At 40.4% G+C, this 23,221-nt stretch overlaps 2 protein-coding genes across 3 annotated transcripts in view; one reads left to right on the top strand and one right to left on the bottom strand.

Annotated features, from left to right (window-relative positions):
• Positions 1-2,812: 2,812 nt before the first annotated feature.
• Positions 2,813-13,702, top strand: LOC137281960 (uncharacterized). 2 transcript variants are annotated; one of them, XM_067813698.1, is made up of 10 exons: positions 2,813-2,874; positions 6,439-6,645; positions 7,574-7,687; positions 8,313-8,471; positions 9,055-9,191; positions 9,805-9,904; positions 11,356-11,456; positions 11,915-12,078; positions 12,286-12,426; positions 12,939-13,702. In XM_067813698.1, the coding sequence occupies exons 2-10, from the start codon at positions 6,568-6,570 to the stop codon at positions 13,046-13,048; spliced, it is 1,104 nt and encodes a 367-aa protein (XP_067669799.1). In that variant the 5' UTR covers positions 2,813-2,874; positions 6,439-6,567; the 3' UTR covers positions 13,049-13,702. The 2 variants fall into 2 exon arrangements, with proteins under 2 accessions (XP_067669799.1, XP_067669800.1); XM_067813699.1 differs by lacking the exon at positions 6,439-6,645 and having other exon boundaries at positions 12,939-13,165.
• A 6,965-nt stretch (positions 13,703-20,667) lies between these two features.
• LOC137281962 (uncharacterized) overlaps positions 20,668-23,221 on the bottom strand; it is a 37,041-nt gene continuing 34,487 nt past the window's right edge. Inside the window, exons 8-9 of the mRNA XM_067813701.1 lie at positions 22,417-22,557; positions 20,668-21,621 (exon numbers count right to left, since the gene is read on the bottom strand). Of these exons, the coding sequence (XP_067669802.1) occupies positions 21,500-21,621; positions 22,417-22,557 (263 nt within the window). The 3' untranslated portion in view covers positions 20,668-21,499. The remainder of the gene's footprint in view (positions 21,622-22,416; positions 22,558-23,221) is intronic.

Genomic DNA, 23,221 nt, shown 5'->3' on the forward strand with positions numbered 1-23,221 from the left:
TTTACCTTCAAGTTGGCTTGATATACAATGTCATGCGTGTATGCGTGGTGAATATGGATTATTGCCCTTGTTTTACCTTCAAGTTGGCTTGATATACAATGTCGTGCGTGTAGGCGTGGTGAATATGGATTATTGCCTTTGTTTTACCTTCAAGTTGGCTTGATATACAATGTCATGCGTGTATGCGTGGTGAATATGGATTATTGCCTTTGTTTTGCCTTCAAGTTGGCTTGATATACAATGTCATGCGTGTATGCGTGGTGAATATGGATTATTGCCCTTGTTTTACCTTCAAGTTGGCTTGATATACAATGTCGTGCGTGTAGGCGTGGTGAATATGGATTATTGCCTTTGTTTTACCTTCAAGTTGGCTTGATATACAATGTCATGCGTGTGGGCGTGGTGAATATGGATTATTGCCTTTGTTTTACCTTCAAGTTGGCTTGATATACAATGTCGTGCGTGTAGGCGTGGTGAATATGGATTATTGCCCTTGTTTTACCTTCAAGTTGGCTTGATATACAATGTCGTGCGTGTAGGCGTGGTGAATATGGATTATTGCCTTTGTTTTACCTTCAAGTTGGCTTGATATACAATGTCATGCGTGTGGGCGTGGTGAATATGGATTATTGCCTTTGTTTTACCTTCAAGTTGGCTTGATATACAATGTCATGCGTGTATGCGTGGTGAATATGGATTATTGCCCTTGTTTTACCTTCAAGTTGGCTTGATATACAATGTCGTGCGCGTACACTTGATAAATATGGATTATTGCCTTTTTTTTATTTAAGCGTTATGGTCGTTGTCTTTATTTGCAAATCTGCACACAGTGCTTCACCACTGCAGAAAAGTCATCCATATAAGGGCAGTATCCAAACTTTACCCACTCATTCATGCTCAATCAGAAATTGATCGAAGATATACTTTGTTACATCTACCTATTTAATATTTTCTATAAGTTTTATGAAAGGATGTGCAGGAATTTCAGATCACTGCATATTCCAAATTTCGATCACTGAATTATGCGTTCACTGTACTCCCGCGATCACTTCACTGAATATCAATTTTACAGCATCTATTGTACAGGAGACAAGATTGGGATGGTGTTTTGTTCACTGATGGACATATGGACAGCTCTTGAGACAGGGCAGGGGTATACAGGCGGTGAGGTGAACGGTATACTGACTCGTGCGTTGTTCAGTGCCCACAATTTGGTTTGTCGAACATGCTTGGGATGAAAAGGGTGGACGTCTACGTCAAGCCCCGAATCAGCTATCGACGTCAGCAGAATTAGGACAAGCGATAGTTCAGACACGGAACAACATTCTCAAACTTTCTTCGATCGCATTGTGGCATCAGCGTTGTCAAGCCGTCGTTGCATCAACGTAAATGGTGCACACACACGCACACACAAACACACACACAAACACACGATACTGAATTTGTGAACTGACTTTTGACACAGCATCCCTTCAAGGACGAGTTTGACGTAGTGTCAAATCATACAGATTTCGATATTCTCCTCTCAACAGCTGATGATGAAGGAAAACGCCATAAATCATGTCGTTCTCTTTTTCCATTAAAACGGCATAAACATCACATAATGCAGTTACGTCATTACAATAGGGTCGTGTATTAGCTATGCCTTAATGTTACCAGCCAACAAAATGATTTACTAGTCCCAAATGTGAACCCAGATAAGGCATTCATAAATTTTAATCAGGTCATAATCTTGCATGATTTAAAAGTGTGTTAGAACTTAACAAGTCTAAGAAATGTTATATATTTACAAAAGAATTCCATGACAAATCACCAGCCAGTCGGGGCTGGGACTGTGGAGATTTACTCCGTCACTCGCCCGAGTGGAATGTTGGTAGCTGCGGGCTGGCGGGCCAGTGGCTAATTCGCACACTGTTACTGGAGGCCAATGTTCTTCACGGGAAACTTTATACTGTACCGAATTTATATACTTTGTTTGTGGGGGTTTTGTGTGTCAGTTTTTTTCTCTGTTGCGGTCAGCTATGAATACATCTGGGGAGTGATGGTTCGATCGTCACAGAGTTCTTTCAAAATACTGCATATGAACATTTCGAGGTTTATTCGTGGCCGAAAACACCACCTTCATAAATCCTATTCAGATTCTAGCGGCCGATTACCCCTCGTATTTTAAATATGCTTCCCGTGGGTTTTTGACTGAAAAGTCGATACCGATCTACTCCCAGATAGTTTCCCTACACATACACGTAACTGTCATGTTTTTATAATCATACGTTTATATATTAATGGGCATGTTACCCGTAAACTTCGTGTTTCAGCGATAGCGAGCTGACATGTTGACATGTATAGGACCGCATCGCAGCTCTCGGCAAACCTATATCGTGCCTCCATTCTAGAAAAAGACTAGGGTATTGGCTACAGCAATCGGTATTCTTGCACCGCGTACCTATAGCGAAACCAGTTTAAGCTGTTCATCGCGTACGAGCTGTGGAACCAGTTTAATGTTGTGGATCATTGTTAAAAGTGTACCGACAAATGTGGAGCGAATTTACTGACTGTAAATATTTTTAAATCTTGACATTTACTTTCCAAGAACACAACAATGTCATAACCCTTAAGAACATAAAGGTTCAATGGATATACTAATTATTTACTAGAAAACTTAAATTATGAAAGGAAAGAATACATTTGGCCTAAAAAATACTCACATTCCGTTGTTGTAGAAGAAATATGTAAATAACCAAGGGAAGGTTATTCTCACCAACGTCGTTCCATGGAAGACCGCTTAAAATATCTTGTTAACACTGTCTGGGACGCTTGACTGATGGATGCTAAGCATTGTAATAACATAATATTTAGCAGTGACAAGTTACAGCTGTAAGTTCAACTGTGACAAAATCAGTGTTGGCGAGTGGATGAATTTCTTTTCCTTCTTGTGAACAAGTACCTGCCAGATATAGTTATCAAACATTTAAGCAAATTGAATACCCACTGTATTCATTATATTTAATTTACATAAACAGGTCGGTTCTGCTAGGCAGGGAGCCTATATAGAAAGGGAGAAGAAACTCTTCGAAAAGCCGCTGAACGTATGTCTCGGGTCGTTACGTAACCAGTGTAGTCAATATGGTGGCAGCGTAGTATTTCAGATTGAGCCCGGTTTTCTTTCAACAGCTGATAAGTTCGTTGTGTGTTTTAACAACTGAAATCCAACATGTAGAAGATAGGTTATCTTGTCACTTCAGTTTAAGTCAAATAATTGGTATTAGTGCCCGTATTAGGACAGTAGATTTGTAGTAAAGTTTCAAGTCGGTAAGTTAGAGCTCACTCGCTTCTATTCTCGATTCACCGCGAAGATAGACTATAAATTGTACCGATGAAAACTTCTTTCACAAATTAGTGAAAGTTTTAGAAGGAGAACATACCTTTAGTTGAAAGGTATCTGCAAGTAATAGTGACAGTTTTATGACTTAAAAATTGTTAGGGTGTAATTGAGGTGTGTGAAAAATATGACATTTTGGCATTGAAATGCTATACGCCGTTGTTTGAGTATTCCTAGTTACTTCCTCAAAAACATCTTTCACATACACCTTTAATTCATATGAGGGGAATATACTATCAGGTGAAATGTGTTTGCAAGTAATAGTGATAGTTTCATAATCTTAAAAAGAATGTTAAGGTGTATTTGAGGTGTGTGAGAAATATAACATATTGCCGATCTTATCTGATTCGCCGCTGATGCTTGAGGGTTATAGTTCCATAACTTCTTTTTTTCTTGTTGATCTTAATATTTAACAAAATTGGAAAGGTGTTCTAGGACACTTTGTGAGAGTTTTACACTTTATTTTTGAGGGCAGTGTGACAGTTTCAGTTAACATCTTGTTAATGTCCTTTACATTCCCCACATGCAATAAGATATCTGAATTAATTATTAATGTAAACCAAAATGTTTCAAAGTAGATTTTTTTAAAGGACAGCTGATGTTAACACACGTGTTCTCGCGATACCTTTGCGTTCTTTAACATATTTTGGGAGGGAAGGCCGCAGTGTATCATTTATTCTTTCATTCATTCCTTCATGTAATTATTTCTTTTATTCTTTTTCTTTATTTCGTTGATTCATTCACATAATTCTTGCTCTTAATTCTTACTATAATTCATTCATTCATTCATTGTAAAATTCCGACTGATACAACAAACTGACTGAAGTTCTGTTAAACCAGGGACAATCTACAACGTATATACTCTGTAGAGTCTCCCTGGTTAACTCATTAAGGCCGAGAGACGCGTATGTGGGGCAAATTAATTAACTCCTCACAGCGAGAGCCGCGTATTGGAGGTTTCAAAAAGCACCTCTTATTCAGCGAGAGCCGCGTATTGGGGGTGATAAAAAGCACCTCCCATTCAGCGAGAGCCGCGTATTGGGGGTTTTAAATTTTAAATTCGTATTGTACCTATTATTTCAATCAATTTAGCAGCAATGATCAAAGATCATTTCTGTGTTAATCAGAAGAACTATTAATATGTTTTGATAACAATTGCTTGCAATGCTGGGGGGTTATACTGGCAAATGAACACATGTCTGAGAGAAAGGGGATTATGAGATGTTGTTACAGGAGGTAAGTGTTTGTTACTCATCATTGGGAGTGAGTACTAAGATACTATGTTTGCACATTGATTGAATTAACGTTGACAAGGCTACAAAACCTTCTTCTAAATTAAATCATTCATTCATTCATTTTGTGGAGTCCATTTTCACTCTTCTGAAATTCGTTTGCTTTCAAAACAAATATAAGTATGCCCATCTTCATACATATTTGGGGAGATTCAACTGCAAGCGTATACATCACAATAAATCGGTATCATGTAACTTATTTTTATTCTATAATACATGTACTTGAATTATGATATTTATTTGTAACAATGTGCAGATTATATTGAAATGTTGAGCAAACCATTATGTTTGATGAACAAGTGGTGTGCGCAAAATGTATATGCAAATAAATACTATTTCTACTCAATGGTTGGATTGGGTTATCCGGGGTAAAAATAATTGGATTGTAGTGTTTTGAGCGCTTTAAAGAAAAATAAACTCGTCAAAGTGCTTGTTAGTTCTACGTGTACATTTCAGGCATCCTTATGATTATGTATGTTCACGATACACAAACTTTTCATGATAGCGAGAGTTGATAAAACTGAAATCTAGCATATCGATTGGTCAACGATCAAACAAATAGTCAATCTGTATCCAAGCTGTCTAGTGACCGAACGTGCTCTTCAGAAATTTAGCCCACGCCCCATCACCTGTCATTTCCTCTGTGACAGGTATCTCATGATACGACTGGTCATAGATAACAAATCAGCCACTATATTGAACAGTTGAGATACAAAACGTCCTATTCGGGAACTTTGATGACGTCCATCCCATGACCCTTTGCCTTATGTATGTGCAAGGAATAGCATTATACAATATGCATATATGTATGTTCGTGTGGTAACGTATATTTTCTGCGTTAAATGTAGATGAACCAAAGTGACAAACTGTGAATCTGTTCCATGTAAGTCACACATTAGCGTATTAGTACTTACCTTAAGATATTCAGTATATACTAGCAACGTATCAGAGAAAGTGCTTCTTTCATAGAAGATTATTAGGCATGTGCGTAAATTCTTCTTTACTGCCATTGGCATAGATGTTTTGAACAAGTTAACCTCACATAATGGTATGAGAGGGACAATATGTTTAATTATGTCTTTCATACAAAGAATACAAACACGTGTTAAGAAAATACACATACACCAAGATTATTAGGCATGTGCGTAAATTCTTCTTTACTGCCGTTGACATAGATGTTTTGAACAGTTTAACCTCACACAATGATATGAGAGGGACAAGTTGTTTAAGTATGTCTTACATACAAAGAATACAAACATGTGTTAAGAAAATACACACGCCACCAAACGTGTACAAGAGAAAGTGTAATATAATTATGTAAAACGTTATATATATGACATGTATTCACTCCTGCTTTCTTTCAACATATGCCTTTACAATGCAATTAAACAATTAAACAACCAGGACTTGCTCGTATGACGAGACAGTTTTCTGTAATCTCCGAAACCTGCCAGGGATATAAGGCGTGAATAGCCCTAATTAGTCTCACAACAGCCAGTCAGGCAATCAGCACGAGGTTCCAGGTGTTGAGCAGTGAAGTGGCTCTCGGGCTTAATGAGTTAAACACAACTGAAGTTGCACTGGGAACGAGCCAAGTCACTGTGTGCATGACAAGGCACATGCTAATTTGTACAAATGGTAAAGAAAGCAAGCGAGTGACCTATCCCTGTTGTAGAGTATCCCTGTACTAGGGTAGTAAAAAACTGACCTGATAAGTTGATATTATACTTGCTACCTTCAATGTATTTATCTAGTGTCTGTATGTAGGTCAGTCTACGTAGACTGGGAGAATGAGATCAAGTGCAACAGTCGTGTTGAAGATACGGACATGTCAACATTGTTTCTAGACATTGACGGTTGAATCTTCCCGGATCATTTATCAAAGGGGTACAGAAGATGACAACATATCTTGAGCCTTACAACCCCCCATCATGGGCAAAAGAATTGAAATTTATACCAAAGTTTCGAGTGCAGGTAAAATACATTATCATATATCATCCTTCAAAACTGGCAGTCCAGTAAATCTGGTTCAAGTGTTTTAATCACCTCTTTGTCTGCCAACTCAAATAGTCTTTGTCTCACTCAGAATTAATAATTACTCCCTTGGTACACAGATAAAATTTGTCACTCTAAACATGAAGCAGTGCCATTAAATATTACATGAATACCAGAACTGAGAGTTTACAAGTATGCTAAAGACCTTCTTTCTTTGAAGTGTGTTTTGGTTGATTATGGCTTAAAAACAGTACTAAGTTATCATGTGTATATCTATTCATGACATGCATTTATCAGGACCTGCTGAAAGTCTGATGTCTAGCACATTTATAACCAAAATAATATAAATAATTCCCAATGTGGATTAAACAGTTCCAAGTTTATTCATGTAAGCTATGTAAATAAGACCATTTACAAAATGCAGTCTGCAACAAAATTTGTGTTTTTGCAATTTGCCAACCCATGCAGATCCCGGGTACAAAAGGTCTTCAGCAACCCATGCTTGCCACAAAAAGCGACTATGCTTGTTGTAACAGGCAACTAATATTGTGGTCAAGATTGCTGACTTGGTTGACACCTTTCATTGGTTCCAAATGTACAAGTCGATGTTCATTGTGTTGGTCAGTGGATCATCTGGACTCGATTATTTACAGACCTAAGTCGTATAGCGGGAATATTGTTGAGTGTGGCATAAAACTGAACTCACTCACTCACTCAGTTTTCCTGCTAAGTTCATGTGGAGTCCACATGAAAATCTCTGTTTTGTGATATTTAATGAATTTGTTGAATGTGAAAAACAGAACCATGGGAGCAAGGAGGAAAATGACTTGGTCAAAACAGAATATATGTCCACAGATTGTTATGCATTTTATATTGTATCCATGGTAACAGTTTGTGCATTTTTCAGCTGGCACAACCAAACACTCCGATTCACAAGTGGCATATTCCAGGTGCTCCAGAAGGTTTCAGGGTCCACATCAAGCGGGACGACATGACTGGAGGTACTCTGTCAGGGAATAAGGTCAGCATTTGAGATCAACATCTTTATACATACAAGTACAGTTATGTCAAACTCAAAGGGACCATACATTGAAATTTTTGTTTTTCACTGTTTTCAGCCCTTGATCTCTCAAACTATTTGGCTTCCTGCTCAGTGCTATTTGTTGTTCGGGCCTCATGCTCTTATGTTCCACCTGGTTTTGAAATTGCATGTTGTTGTTAATCTGGGTTTTGTCACATTGTCTCAATACATGGTTGTAGTCAGTGTTATCTTGATAATGGTGTACTTATTTACATCGAAATGTCACTCTGTAAATGAGAACTTGTTTTCATATACTTGTTATTATATACTTGTTATTATATACTTGTTATCATTTACTTGTTATTATATACTTGTTATCATATACTTCTTATCATATACTTGTTATCATTTATTTGCTATTATATACTTGTTATCATATACTTGTTATTATATACTTCGATAAGGATGGCATGGAATGGTTGACAGGGTATCTATGTTACACTGCAGTGTGGTGCCTCAAAGGCTATGAACTTGGTCAGAATAGCAGCTGTTATATCTACACACATGCACATCTTACAGAGGCACACATTTTATGGCCTTGTGGTGTCTTCAAATGCTGTTTCAGGTCCGGAAACTGGAGTTCCTCTTTGCGGACGCCATTGATCAGGGATGCAAGCATGTGTGCACCGTTGGTGGGATTCAGTCCAATCACTGTAGGGCAGTGGCTGTTGCAGCGCGACAACTTGGTCTTGTACCACATCTACTTCTTCACACCAATGCCACAGTATAACCTTTGAGTCTTCCTGAATGCAGCTCAGTATCGTGGTGAAATGTACATCACCCAACAGAGGCTCACTATTATCATAAAGAGTTGTAGCAATATAGCATCATTGTTGAATCATGCCAGTGAGAGTGACCTCCCCTGGCTGCATTGTAATGGTCACCATGCTGAACATGGGCCTTTTGAACCAAAGTCCTTGTTGTTTATACAAGTCTAAGACAGATATGTTTTCAGTTATGTTTACAGATGTGTTTATCATGAGTTTGCTGTTTGGTGTTGTCATTAGCAATGCTCTGAGGGGCAGTGAGGCACCCCAGTAGTTAAAGTGTTCACTTTTCCTGCTAAATGCTTGGGTTTGATTCCAATCCTAAGTGCAAATGTGTGAAATATTGTTTAGAGAGGCATGAAGATAAATTCTGTCCTTCAATTACTGTGTTTGGTTCTGACGATCAATCATTTTATTTCCATGTTTTATGCATGTGGTTATCTCAACACAGAGCCATTGAGGTTTTGTCATATTGTTTTGGTGAGATAGTATCCTGACCCTGCATTATGTCATTGTGGTGAATAAAAGTAATATTTGCAGTCACCATCAGATATTGGTTGTGATGGGAACGTGTTGCTGAACCGTATGTGTGGGGCACGCATGTACATTGTGCCCAGGCCCTCACCATACATCACTGAAATGAGGCCCAGACAGGAGAGATTGGCAGAGATCATAAAGTGAGTTGTACAGATGCGATAGAGCACATATACTGACAGGGTAGGGTACACATGTACAAAGGGGTTGGGGCACATATGTACAGAGGAAATGGGCACGTATGTACAGAGGGGTTGGGGCACATTTATACAGAGGAAATGAGCACACATGTACAGATGGGTTGGGGCACATAATATTATTATGTACAGAGGGAGTACCACATGTACCGAGGATAGGGACACACGCGTACAGAGAAATTGGGGCACACATGTACAGAGGGGTTGGGGCACACATTTATGGATAGATTGCATCACACATGTACAAAGGGGAGAGGCACACATGTACAGAGGGGTTGGGGCACACATTTACAGAGAAATTGGGGCACACATGGACAAAGGATAGGGACACATGTGTAAAGAGGGATTTGGGAACATGTACAGAAGTGATGGGGCACACATGTACAGAGGATAGCGACACATGTACAGAGGGGAGGGGCACACATGTACAGAGGATAGGGAGGGACACACGTACAGAGGGGAGGGGCACACATGTACAGAGGGGTGTGGTATGTATGTACAGAAACTAGCGAATATTATTTTATTATCAGAGATAGACCTTCATGCATGTGTATTTCAGACAACAGACTGGAGAGTCTACTTACCTCATACCTGTCGGGGGTTCCAACAAAGAGGGGCTGTTTGGTTACATCTCTGTGTTCCAGGAACTTCAGACACAGGTACTGTCTCACCCCGTTAGGGTTTACTCCATAGGTCTAACACTTTAAGGCGATGAGAGTGATCAATTTTGGGAGACTGCCCGATTTTCAGAGCAAAATGTTACTCTGTATTGAGTTGGCTAGAAGATAAAAGACTAAGGTTTTGATATTATTTTAAGGAATATTTCCACATTGATAGAAACATTAAACGGGGGAATAATTATTTTAAATATTCTCATTATTTCTGTTTTGAATAAGAACAACACGTTTCCTCTTCTCCGTAGAGAATGTGTTTGTTGTGAATACACAGTGCCATTTACAAAATGGTCCTGTGTAGCATGTTATATTGGAGACTATGCTCTATGAATACACACTGCCATTTACAAAATGGTCCAGTGTAGCACGTTATATTGGAGACTATGCTCTATGAATACACACTGCCATTTACAAAATGGTCCAGTGTAGCACGTTATATTGGAGACCATGCTCTATGAATACACACTGCCATTTAGAAAATGGTCCAGTGTAGCACGGTATATTGGAGACTATGCTCTATGAATACACACTGCCATTTACAAAATGGTCCAGTGTAGCACGGTATATTGGAGACTATGCTCTATGAATACACACTGCCATTTACAAAATGGTCCAGTGTAGCATGTTATATTGGAGACTATGCTCTATGAATACACACTGCCATTTACAAAATGGTCCAGTGTAGCACGGTATATTGGAGACTATGCTCTATGAATACACACTGCCATTTACAAAATGGTCCAGTGTAGCACGTTATATTGGAGACCATGCTCTATGAATACACACTGCCATTTAGAAAATGGTCCAGTGTAGCACGGTATATTGGAGACTATGCTCTATGAATAGACACTGCCGTTTAGAAAATAGTCCAGTGTAGCACGTTATATTGGAAACCATGCTTTATGAAAACACAGTGCCATTTAGAAAGTAGACCAGTGCAGCACGTTATATTGGAGACTATGCTCTATGAATACACAGTGCCATTTAGAAAATAGTCCAGTGTAACACGTTATATTGGAGACTATGCTTTATGAAAACACAGTGCCATTTAGAAAATAGTCAAGTGCAGCATGTTATATTGGAGACTATGCTTTATGAAAACACAGTGCCATTTAGAAAATAGTCCAGTGCAGCATGTTGTATTGGAGACTATGCTTTATGAAAACACAGTGCCATTTAGAAAGTAGTCCAGTGCAGCACGTTATATTGGAGACTATGCTCTATGAATACACACTGCCATTTAGAAAATAGTCCAGTGTAACACGTTATATTGGAGACTATGCTTTATGAAAACACACTGCCATTTAGAAAATATTCCAGTGCAGCATGTTATATTGGAGATTGTGCTTTATGAAAACACAGTTAAGCCTCCCATCCCCTACTTTTCCTGCCCAGCACTTTGCAACATGAACTTTTTTGCATATTATTTCATTCAGGGGGTGCTGGAGAATTTCGATGATATCGTGTTTACGTGTGGCAGTGGAGGCACTGCTGCTGGACTGAGTATAGCTAACTACCTGACAGGTAGCACACTCAGGTAAGAGAGACACTGGAAATTGATGTCTGCCTCCAAAGTATGATTTCCTCTGAATCAATAATACATTTCTATCCCTTGATTAAATGTTAATGGTTTTGTTATCGCAAAGCTTGATGCTCATGGTACAGCTTGTTTACAATGATTTCTGTTATTTCTACCTGTAGATGTCATGTGTTGATGGTGTGTGACGATGATGTGTATTTCTACCTGTAGCTGTCATGTGTTGATGGTGTGTGACGATGATGTGTATTTCTACCTGTAGATGTCATGTGTTGATGGTGTGTGACGATGATGTGTATTTCTACCTGTAGATGTCATGTGTTGATGGTGTGTGACGATGATGTGTATTTCTACCTGTAGATGTCATGTGTTGATGGTGTGTGACGATGACGTGTATTTCTACCTGTAGATGTCATGTATTCATGGTGTGTGATGATGACGTGTATTTCTATCTGTAGATGTCATGGGTTCGTGGTGTGTGAGGATGATGTGTACTTCTACAATCACATTCAGGAGACCCTGGAGGACGTTGGCCTCCCCCACGTGAACGCTCGGGACATAGTGGACATTGTGACAGGCTACAAAGGGAAAGGCTATTCCATCTCAGCTGATGAAGAGCTGAGTGGGTGTTCACTGTACCTCTCATTTTATATCATTTAGTCTACCTATAGTGAAATGCTGCCTTGTAAGAAAGTAAGGCACTTCATAGATAACCAATGCCAGTCAAACAGATCATATTCCCTTGTAAATAAGTAGCATCATCTGCAACATGTGGTGTTTGGGAGATGTATGGGGTCAGACATTGGTAAATGACTTTAATTATCCATAGGTTTTATCACTGATGTGAGCATTCAGTCTGGCATCCTGCTGGACCCCACATACACGGGGAAGGCAGCCTTCGGCATGGTGCAGGAACTCTCCTCCAACCCAGGTCGCTTCAAGGGGGACAGGATCTTGTTTCTTCATACAGGTAAATTTAAGAGGAACAGGATCTTGTTTCATTATACAGGTAATTGTAATGGGGACAGGGTATTGTTACTTCTTTCAGGAAAGTATAAGGGGAACACGGTCATGTTACATCATCAAGGAAGATTTAAGGGGGATCAGGTCTTTTTTCTTAATGCAGGTAGATTCAAGGGGGACACCGTCATGTTATATCATACAGGTACATTAAAGAGAGACAGGTGGTTGCTTCATACAGGTAATTATAAGAGGGATAAGGTATTGTTACTTCATACAGACACAGGTAGATTTAAGGAGGATCAGATCTTGTTTCCTCAAACAGGTAGATTCAAGGACAGGATCTTGTTACTTCACACAGGTAAATTTACGGGGGACTGAGTCGTGTTTCTTCACAAAGGCAAATGTGGGAGATAGGTTACTTTTGTCTTCACATTTGTAGATGACATCAAACCCAGCTCACTCACTTACTCACTCAGTCACTGACTCACTCACTCTCATATTTTACTGTTGTTGTTGCAGGTGGGGTGTTCGGGCTGTTTGATGGCAGGATGAATTCATTATTGAAAACAACTTATTCAGAAACAGATAACATTAAGATGTGGCCAGTCAAAACGTGTGACCCATCGTGATTGACATTCGACCTCTCTGTAACTCATCTCTATGATTGTGATAACATCCGCTGGGCTACCATCCCGTTGACAACCTAAATATGTAACTTGTTCAATGTAGATTGTTGCCAAGGATAATGTCGTTTTAGATGCATTTTATTTTCTGCTATCACAAGGATGCATGGGATGGTTTCCATTCGATGGGTACAGCCCAATGCTTGATGTAGAATTTAACAAACCAAATTACATTGTAGATATATCTGATATATGGATGGTTTGTATGGTAGTTTCCACATATAATGGAAGAATACCACAATTAGTCTTGTATTGCAGCTTACAGAAGAAATATCCAGAGTTGTCCTAGATCTATATCATTGAGAAACAAATTTGGTCACAGTCATCAGAATGGCAGCAGCGCCATCAAGTTGATGTACAGAATAGCCATGTATGGCAAATTTAATATCAGCAATTTGCCAACTCAGATACAACTTGTACCCTTTATGTTCGTCGTACATTGAATACTTTGGGAGAAATCTCAGCCAATCAGAAGTCAACATTTATGTGGTTTTTAAGATCCCATTTATTGTCATTATGCCATGCAGTTATAGTTGATCCGCTCTGGACTTGAGTATGAAAATATCACTTTGTAAGTGATTGAAATAAATATGCCCTCAGCTCAGGTCTTACAAGATGCTTTGTAAAACATTTTACGACAGTTGTGTAAAGTCGAAACAAAAATTAGGAAAGGTTTCGCCTTGTTTGATGTACGTAGATGTGTAGGAGAACTGTGTCAGTATCTTGGCAGTGCTCACTGGGACAGTGCGCAACAGTGTGCCCCCATTTGTGAGACTCTCAGTTGTGAGACAGTGGAGTAGGTAATTAGACGGGCATTGATACCGAACAATTTCGGTGAACTGCTTGTTGCTTTTTTTATTGTTTGTCTTCTGTGAGTCCCTGTGTGATATCCCAGAATTCCTGACTGGTTCGTGACGTCTGGTGCGCCACCCGCATGGTCAGTGGATAGCACTAGCTATATATAGTATATTAAGCACAGACTCATCCACACAGATCAAGTAATTTTTACTTCATTATTATGATATAAGTTTAATCTTTGTCCAGTGGTAAAAACTGTTAGGACTGAAAAATAACATCAGTGTACGTCTTTAAATTTTGTTTTAATCCTAATAAGTTTAGTGTTGTATTTGTATTTTGATGACATGGCTGTAATAGACATTGTATAGATTGCCGATCATATTTCACACACACACACACCCAATGCGCGACCTAGTGCATGTTGTCTGTCATAAAGATTCTGCCAAATGCTGCAACAAATTAATTAAAACAAAATGCGCAGGAAATATATGTAAAATTATTTCTGTGTAGGTAGGTTAAAAACTGAATATACCTATGTACCTGGGAAAATGTTCCGATTTTCCTAGCAGTGGCAACGTGGTTGTTGTTAGTTAGTTTACAGATTCAAATAAATAAAATGTGTGATTGTATTATCAGGTAATTAGACCAGTGTTGTAGGTACCATTATAAAAAGGCCAGGCGTACACAATGTTTGGTATAAAATTTGTGCCAACCCTCAATATACCTAAAGCTTTGCAATCTGTCAGACTTACTAGTATACAAAACAAATGGATTGGTACCGGTATGTGCCTGTAGACGTCATATTTTACATGATATGATTAAATATGGAGATAAAACCACAGAAATAGAATGAAATTGGATCAGTCACTATACCATCCAGGCATTAGAAAAATCTTAAAAACCCTGCACTGCTGGGATACAGTAGAAGTAAATAATACCCCACCCCATGTCCAATAATGGTAATGTACACTGCAACTAACTGATACCCCACCCTATCTCCAATAATGGTAATGGACAGTGCAGCTAATACCCCACCCCATGTCCAATAATGGTAATGGACAGTGCAGCTAATACCCCACCCTATCTCCAATAATGGTAATGGACAGTGCAGCTAAATAATACCCCACCCTATCTCCAATAATGGTAATGGACAGTGCAGCTAATACCCCACCCCATGTCCAATAATGGTAATGGACAGTGCAGCTAATACCCCACCCTATCTCCAATAATGGTAAAGGACAGTGCAGCTAAATAATACCCCACCCTATCTCCAATAATGGTAATGGACAGTGCAGCTAATACCCCACCCTATCTCCAATAATGGTAATGTACACTGCAACTAAATAATACCCCACCCCATGTCCAATAATGGTAATAGACAGTGCAACTAAATAATACCCCACCCTATCTCCAATAATGGTAAAGGACAGTGCAGCTAATACCCCACCCTATCTCCAATAATGGTAATGGACAGTGCAGCTAAATAATGCCCCACCCTATCTCCAATAATGGTAATGGACAGTGCAGCTAATACCCCACCCCATGTCCAATAATGGTAATGGACAGTGCAGCTAATACCCCACCCCATGTCCAATAATGGTAATGTACACTGCAACTAACTAATACCCCACCCCATGTCCAATGATGGTAATGTACACTGCAACTAAATAATACCCCACCCTATCTCCAATAATGGTAATGGACAGTGCAGCTAATACCCCACCCTATCTCCAATAATGGTAATGTACACTGCAACTAAATAATACCCCACACTATCTCCAATAATGGTAATGGACAGTGCAGCTAAATAATACCCCACCCTATCTCCAATAATGGTAACGGACAGTGCAGCTAATACCCCACCCTATCTCCAATAATGGTAATGTACACTGCAACTAAATAATACCCCACCCCATGTCCAATAATGGTAATGGACAGTGCAGCTAAATAATACCCCACCCTATCTCCAATAATGGTAATGGACAGTGCAGCTAATACCCCACCCTATCTCCAATAATGGTAATGTACACTGCAACTAAATAATACCCCACCCCATGTCCAATAATGGTAATGTACACTGCAACTAACTAATACCCCACCCTATCTCCAATAATGGTAATGGACAGTGCAGCTAATACCCCACCCTATCTCCAATAATGGTAATGTACACTGCAACTAAATAATACCCCACCCCATGTCCAATAATGGTAATGGACAGTGCAGCTAACTAATACCCCACCCCATGTCCAATGATGGTAATGGACAGTGCAGCTAACTAATACCCCACCCTATCTCCAATAATGGTAATGGACAGTGCAGCTAATACCCCACCCTATCTCCAATAATGGTAATGGACAGTGCAGCTAATACCCCACCCTATCTCCAATAATGGTAATGGACAGTGCAGCTAATACCCCACCCCATGTCCAATAATGGTAATGTACACTGCAACTAACTAATACCCCACCCCATGTCCAATAATGGTAATGTACACTGCAACTAAATAATACCCCACCCCATGTCCAATAATGGTAATAGACAGTGCAGCTAAATAATACCCCACCCTATCTCCAATAATGGTAATGGACAGTGCAGCTAAATAATACCCCACCCTATCTCCAATAATGGTAATGGACAGTGCAGCTAATACCCCACCCTATCTCCAATAATGGTAATGTACACTGCAACTAAATAATACCCCACCCCATGTCCAATAATGGTAATGTACACTGCAGCTAACTAATACCCCACCCCATGTCCAATAATGGTAATGTACACTGCAACTAAATAATACCCCACCCTGTCTCCAATAATGGTAATGGACAGTGCAGCTAATACCCCACCCTATCTCCAATAATGGTAATGGACAGTGCAGCTAATACCCCACCCCATGTCCAATAATGGTAATGTACACTGCAACTAAATAATACCCCACCCCATGTCCAATAATGGTAATGTACACTGCAACTAAATAATACCCCACCCTATCTCCAATAATGGTAATGGACAGTGCAACTAAATAATACCCCACCCCATGTCCAATAATGGTAATGTACACTGCAACTAACTAGTACCCCACCCTATGTCCAATAATGGTAATGTACACTGCAACTAAATAATACCCCACCCTATCTCCAATAATGGTAATGGACAGTGCAGCTAACTAATACCCCACCCTATATCCAAAATGGTGCTGGACAGTATTACTAAGTTATGCCCCACCCAACAGGGGCTTGTGTTGATGAAAACAACACGTCCTGGGTCCAACAAGCCTACACTGATATCCGCATAAAGAAGGAAAGGGGTGTAACGCGCTCAAAGTTGTCAAACACCCACTCTCGATTATGGGCGAATTCTGGGTGTGAAATTGTAGAATATATAGCCGCAATTCTTACTGACATAAAGCCAGATAAATTCACATCCAGAATTCTGGTTAACGAGTCATCAATTCCCTACATAGATACCATGTGTCAAGGCCATTTCTGGTGCCAATGCTCAAACGACAAACGAACAAACCCCGGTTGTAAACATGGATCTGGCATACTGACAGAACCGTAAACCATCTGAGAGACGATACAAATTCTAGTGATGGTACAAACCACTCGAACAACAATGTTTTCTAAGCCGTTTTATTTGTGGTACCTTTGTTTAGTTAATAGTATCAATACATGCTCATTTTAAACAAGACACGAGTCTCGTCATTTTTATGAGATTAGCACACCAGTCAATACACTTATTGTTTCGTCACTGGATCTCAGCGATGTTAGCACTGAGACTTCATAAGGCTGCTTCTGATGTAATATAGCCCACACCAATCCGAATAAACAGTCACACGTTGTGTAAGGAAAATGTCTTTGAAACAAAAATATGAAGGTTTTAAACCGGAAGATTCTGAGACGGTTTCCTATGTAGAAAGTCATTCTGGACCATACGGAGAACGGAAGATGACGGTCTCCGTATGCTCACTGATGAATCTTTATGAGTGAGTGAAATATGCGAGACATGGTAGGTACAAATATTTACTATTAAAGTTTGAATGCCATACACCTCTTGTTCAGTTTTTAATATTCTCTAAGAAATAGCAAATTTTGTCTCCGTTAATGTAATTCTGTATTTTATCAATACGCCTGTCAGTGTTTTAAACAAGGCGGAAACACAACAGAATATATTTCGGAGAGGCAAACAAGAATTGAACTGATCACGAATTGCTGTTAGGTTCTTGTATTGTAGGTAACTGCATGCGTATAGTAAAACTAGCTCCGGAAACAGCAGATGTTAATCTTCATCATACACCATGACATAATGGCAGCGGTACTGTGTTAGCTCACTCAATGCATGTTTCATATAGATATATGTCGGCATTCATCCTATTCTGAATATTAACGAGGGCCCGGGAACCAGGATGTGTCGGCATTAAGGGTGTATAACAAAGATGGTGTCTATACACGAATGGAGGAGCCATATTGTAGCTCACTGGGTTGCAGCTACACAACCGACATTAGTCCCGACTAATACAAACAGTCATGCTGTCGTATGCACGCAAGAACTATACGAGTGGAATTATTTTCAAAGCAGCATTCATCCAGATTTGTAGTGATTCTTTTGAACATACCGCGTCCGCCATCTTGGGTCTGTGTGAGATCCATTATTATGCACTCAGCGCAAGATGCTCGGCTTTGATTCAGTACCTTTAAATGCCGGTGTAATTCATAGGTATCGAATAGTTTTAAATAAACATTCCCCTACTCGTTTATTCGGATTAGTCGTTGCTTCAGTCATGTTTGTGTCAACAGAAGCATAAGGTCGCTGTTTGAAACAATCAGTTTTGAACAAGCCATATTTATCACAGCTCCAGATACAATGACACGCGATGTTAAAGTGATGCAATGCTTGAAATGTTTTTCTAGGAAATATGAAACAAAGTAACAAATGTAACAGCTGGTAATGGACATTCAACAATGTTAGCAGTGTTCACAATGTGATACACTGATTGTAGCTATCCACCATGCGTGGTGTTACAGCAATAATACACTGACACATACACAATATCATCTTGAAAATTGTCATATGTAACATAAGTATTGTTTGGGATTATAGCTCCTCTGTACAATACAGATTCTATTTTTAGATTGCGTCCCATCCTGGATTCGAGCCAACACTATCAGAGTCAGGCTCCTACTTGCCAGAACAGTCGGCGATCAAACCCACTCAGCCTCCTGACTCGGTGTGTGTAAATCAACAAGTGAACCCATCTGTCTGTAATGCTGTATTCTTGATTCTTATGGGTAATGATGAATAACGGAAAAACTAAAAGTGGAAAGACTGTATGAATAAAAATTATATATATATATATATATATGCTAACTAACTATATAACAAAATACTACACAGGGAATGTACAGTAGTCAAGACTTGAGTATATACAACCAGATCAATATGGCGGGTGGCATCTTCGGTTGTGTTGTAATATATACCCTGGACCCGTGAACATTCCACAGCAATGTTAACTAAAGCGGGCAGAGACGTAGGTACGAACTCGTCCTAACTGCAGACACAATACCCAGGACGTGACAACAGAGACCTTTTTGTGTCAGGCCATTCGTATAGGTCTGTGTAGGATAAACGATGTTGAATGAACGTTTGTCTCATGCTTCTCACAGTCGCAGTATTTTCCTCTACCATAGTCCTGGGCGGTGGGGTAGCCTAATGGCCAAAGCCTTCGCTCGTCACACCGAGACCCTGTTCTATTCCCCATATGGATACGCTGTGTGAAGCCCATGTCTGGTGTCCCCCCGCCGTCATATTGCTGGAATATTGGTAAAAGCGGCGTAAAACCTTACTCACTTACTCTACCATACTCCATACTGGAGACACTGCAAGATCTGTGCGTATGGATAAATGGGTCAATCGTATTAACAGATTAGAAATATCAACAACTATCAAGGAAGGAATCAAAACCCAAACAACCCACTATCCACGACCAGTCTGACAAAATGAATGAATTGAGCAAGAATCCGAAGTATCCCGTGCTACTGATGCACTGACAGAGATGCTCACAACGGTTTGGGCTGTTTGAATATACCAGTAATGAACTTTTTGCGGATTGGAGGAGGGACGCTACAGCACTCAAATGATGAAGACATTCTTTACTAAGTGTTTGAATTACACTTTTATACAGTCGAGTCTCGTTCTGTCGAAGTCGTGGTAATCAGAAAATTCCAGTTACCCGATATTCGAGACAACCGAAACATCGTGTTTTGAGAGACATTTCAGCATCTATGACAGCCTTACTCATTTCTCAAAGTGCGCGTCACTGCAGGCACGTGAGGACCATCCTGTAAGTGGCCATCAGCATGTATACAGTAATGGTCTGATGCCTCCCATGTGTATATTCATAATTTGGATACCAGACACTCCCAGCCAAGTTCGAGACAACCGTGAATTCGACACATCCAGTCAAGTAAATCCGAGTTTAAATGACGATAAATATATGCGTTCGCAAGGACTGGAAAGTGAGTTTGAGATTACTCAACTATTCGGTAATTCGGCATAACCAGGTTCGACTCTATTTTAAGTTCTGTGTATGCTTTTAGTTGTTGTCCTTGGTGCCAATAAATCCATGGGACATGTTGGTGTAATAAAATTGATACCCGATCGCACACATAGCACCAAGTCAACTCACGTTCATCGCTTGTTTGCGGCTTTCGTCCTTTTAATCAGTGCCATATAGATGGAATATCGCAGAGTGCGGCTTAAAACTAAACTCACTAACTAAAACTCTTTTTAATCATGAAATCAAAGTTAACAGTTAGAAACAACAAAACAACAACAACGTGCACTGCCTTGTCCGCCTGGGTGATCAGTTCCTGACGTTGCATACACCAGGATACCGGTCTTCTCCCACCAACAAGATCTTCAGTTAGATGACACACCACTTAATTTGCCTTAAGTTACCATCTAACTGAAGACCTCGTGCCTCACAGCCGGTACAAATATAACAGACTTTTGCATAGAATGCATGGCATCAACTCATAAAGATACAGTTACATATTTTATCGATTAGCCTCTCCTTGCAAGAAAGAGAGACGAAAAAAAATCAACATTGTAATAGTAACACCCGTATTCTCGTGTCCTGTTGTGTGTTATGCTGCCACCTCACGAGTAGGTCATCTCGACATCCGGCGTGACAAAACCAAGAGACACCCTCAAATGTAAATATAATTCTTTAAAATTGTGCCCCATAATACATATCATCCTTGCTAATCTCCGAGTGGAGATTTATCGTAACGTATACCCAAGAGATCATCGAGGATGAATTCATACATGAAATAGAAAACTTTTGTTCAGCCCTCGACATTGCGAGACACTGATGAGCTTGATATTTTACGTGCGCTTCCAGAGAGTAAATAATTTACATTTGATCATGGGGAAGGACTCCACAATAGTCTAGCATGTCTCTCTCTCAGGGTGCTTCGAGATCTACAACCTAGAGCTAAATCTCAATGTAAAGAACTACTCTACTCGTTAGCGAACTTCACCGTCCCCCGAGTGTGACCTGCAGGAAGAACTCCCTCTCTGTATCGCCAGTGTCCATGTCGGTCAGTGTGATCCATTCTGCGTCTGCTCAATGTCTTTGGGGCATATTGTCACGTGGTTTGTTAACGCTCCAGGTTGTACTAACATGTCGTCCATTCGACCGTCAAACAGCCCGAACATCCCTCCTGAAAAAATAGTAGAAACAAGCGAGTGAGTATGTTTTGTACGTATCAATAAACGTCGACGGACACCACAAATGGATTCCCGGACCTTCGGGTGACGGTCGAACGCTTAAGTCGCCGAATACCCCACCTTAGCGTGATAATCAATTAGCGGTAATCACGTAAACAACCTATTACCTGTGAACGCACAGATTCCTAACTCCACTCACGTGGTTACAAACAGGACTCCCCAACCTGCGGACCCGTGAAGGTCCCGGGGTAGAATTGGCCTTCAGCAACCCATGCTTGCCACAAAAGGCGACTCTGCTTGTCATAATGGGATCGGGTGGTCGCTGCCTTGGTTGACGCATGTCATCGGTTCGGGTGGTTGCTGACATGGTTGACGCATGTCATCGGTTCCCAATTGTGCAGATCGATGCTCATGTTGTTGATCACTCGATTGTCTGACCCAGCCTCGATTATTTACAGACCGCCGCCATATAGCTGGAATATTGCTGAGTGCGGCGTAAAACTAAATTCACTCACTCACTTCCCAACCTGCGTCTCCTGAGCATGCCCTAAACTGCTTGCCTTAATAATCTGGGTAAAACAGCAACCCTCAGCCACCATAGCTCGCCCCCTCCCCAGCTCACCATTATATAATGAAGACCCCACCCACCAAGACTTCCACCCTTCCCATTGAAGAGACCGGGTTGTGTTTCATCTCCTGCCCCTGGCACTCCCCCACCAACGACTCACAGGATGTCTTGCCTGTGTATATGGGAGTCGCTAAACCCCAAACCCAAAACCACAGCTTACCCGTGTGTAGAAAGAGGACTCTCCGTCCCTTGAAGCGACGGTGGTTGTTTTTCATCTCCTGTACAAGCCCCCAGGCGGCCTTGCCCGTGTAGGTGGGGTCGACCAACACCCCAGTCGTACTGCTCACCTTCACTATGAAATCTGGAATACAGATAAACTGTCGTCATCAGGTACCAGGCATTAAATATTAAATATGTACTGGTTGTTTAACGCCACTCTGTGATATTAAAGCGGCATGACAACGACCTGTAACAGTCGAGTTTAGAACCGACAGAACAGTGATTGATATACTGAGAAACAAACACCTGACGATGGCGAGACGATGGTCGCCTGATCCATTTATCTCTGACCCCCAGCATCAGCGGCTGAGAAACTGTACTAACCCGGCGACCCCTCGAGTCTACCCCAAGATGTTGGGGTTAATTAGCTCCTTGAAGAAGTGTGGTAGCACCATTAAAGATTGGCCGCGTGTGTAGCACCGAAAACAGTTATGGACCGTGAGTAGCATCCTAACTACCTTGGGTAGCACAATCAAGGACCGTGAGTAGCACTTTTAAGACTAGGGTTGCACAATTAAAAGCCTTGGGTAGCGCAAATAAGGACCTCAGATAGCTCCTTAAAGACCCGTGACAGCAGAACTGAAGGCCTTGGATAACACTTTAAAGACATAGGGTAACCCAATTAAGGACTTTGTATAACACCTTAAAGACCTGTGGCAGCACAATATAAGACCTCAGGAAGCTTAACATAACTGAGGACCTTGGGTAGCACAATAAAGGACCTGAGTAGCAGAACTCGCCTGTAT

This window comes from Haliotis asinina, chromosome 4 (assembly GCF_037392515.1).
Source record: "Haliotis asinina isolate JCU_RB_2024 chromosome 4, JCU_Hal_asi_v2, whole genome shotgun sequence".
In the NCBI taxonomy this organism is placed as follows: Eukaryota; Metazoa; Mollusca; class Gastropoda; order Lepetellida; family Haliotidae; genus Haliotis; species Haliotis asinina.

Coding starts and splice junctions, on each gene's coding strand:
- LOC137281960 (XM_067813698.1), top strand. CDS start 6,568: ATGACAACATATCTTGAGCCTTACAACCCCCCATCATGGGCAAAAGAA. Junction 6,646..7,573: donor TACCAAAGTTTCGAGTGCAG/GTAAAATACATT, acceptor TGCATTTTTCAG/CTGGCACAACCAAACACTCC. Junction 12,079..12,285: donor CTCAGCTGATGAAGAGCTGA/GTGGGTGTTCAC, acceptor AATTATCCATAG/GTTTTATCACTGATGTGAGC.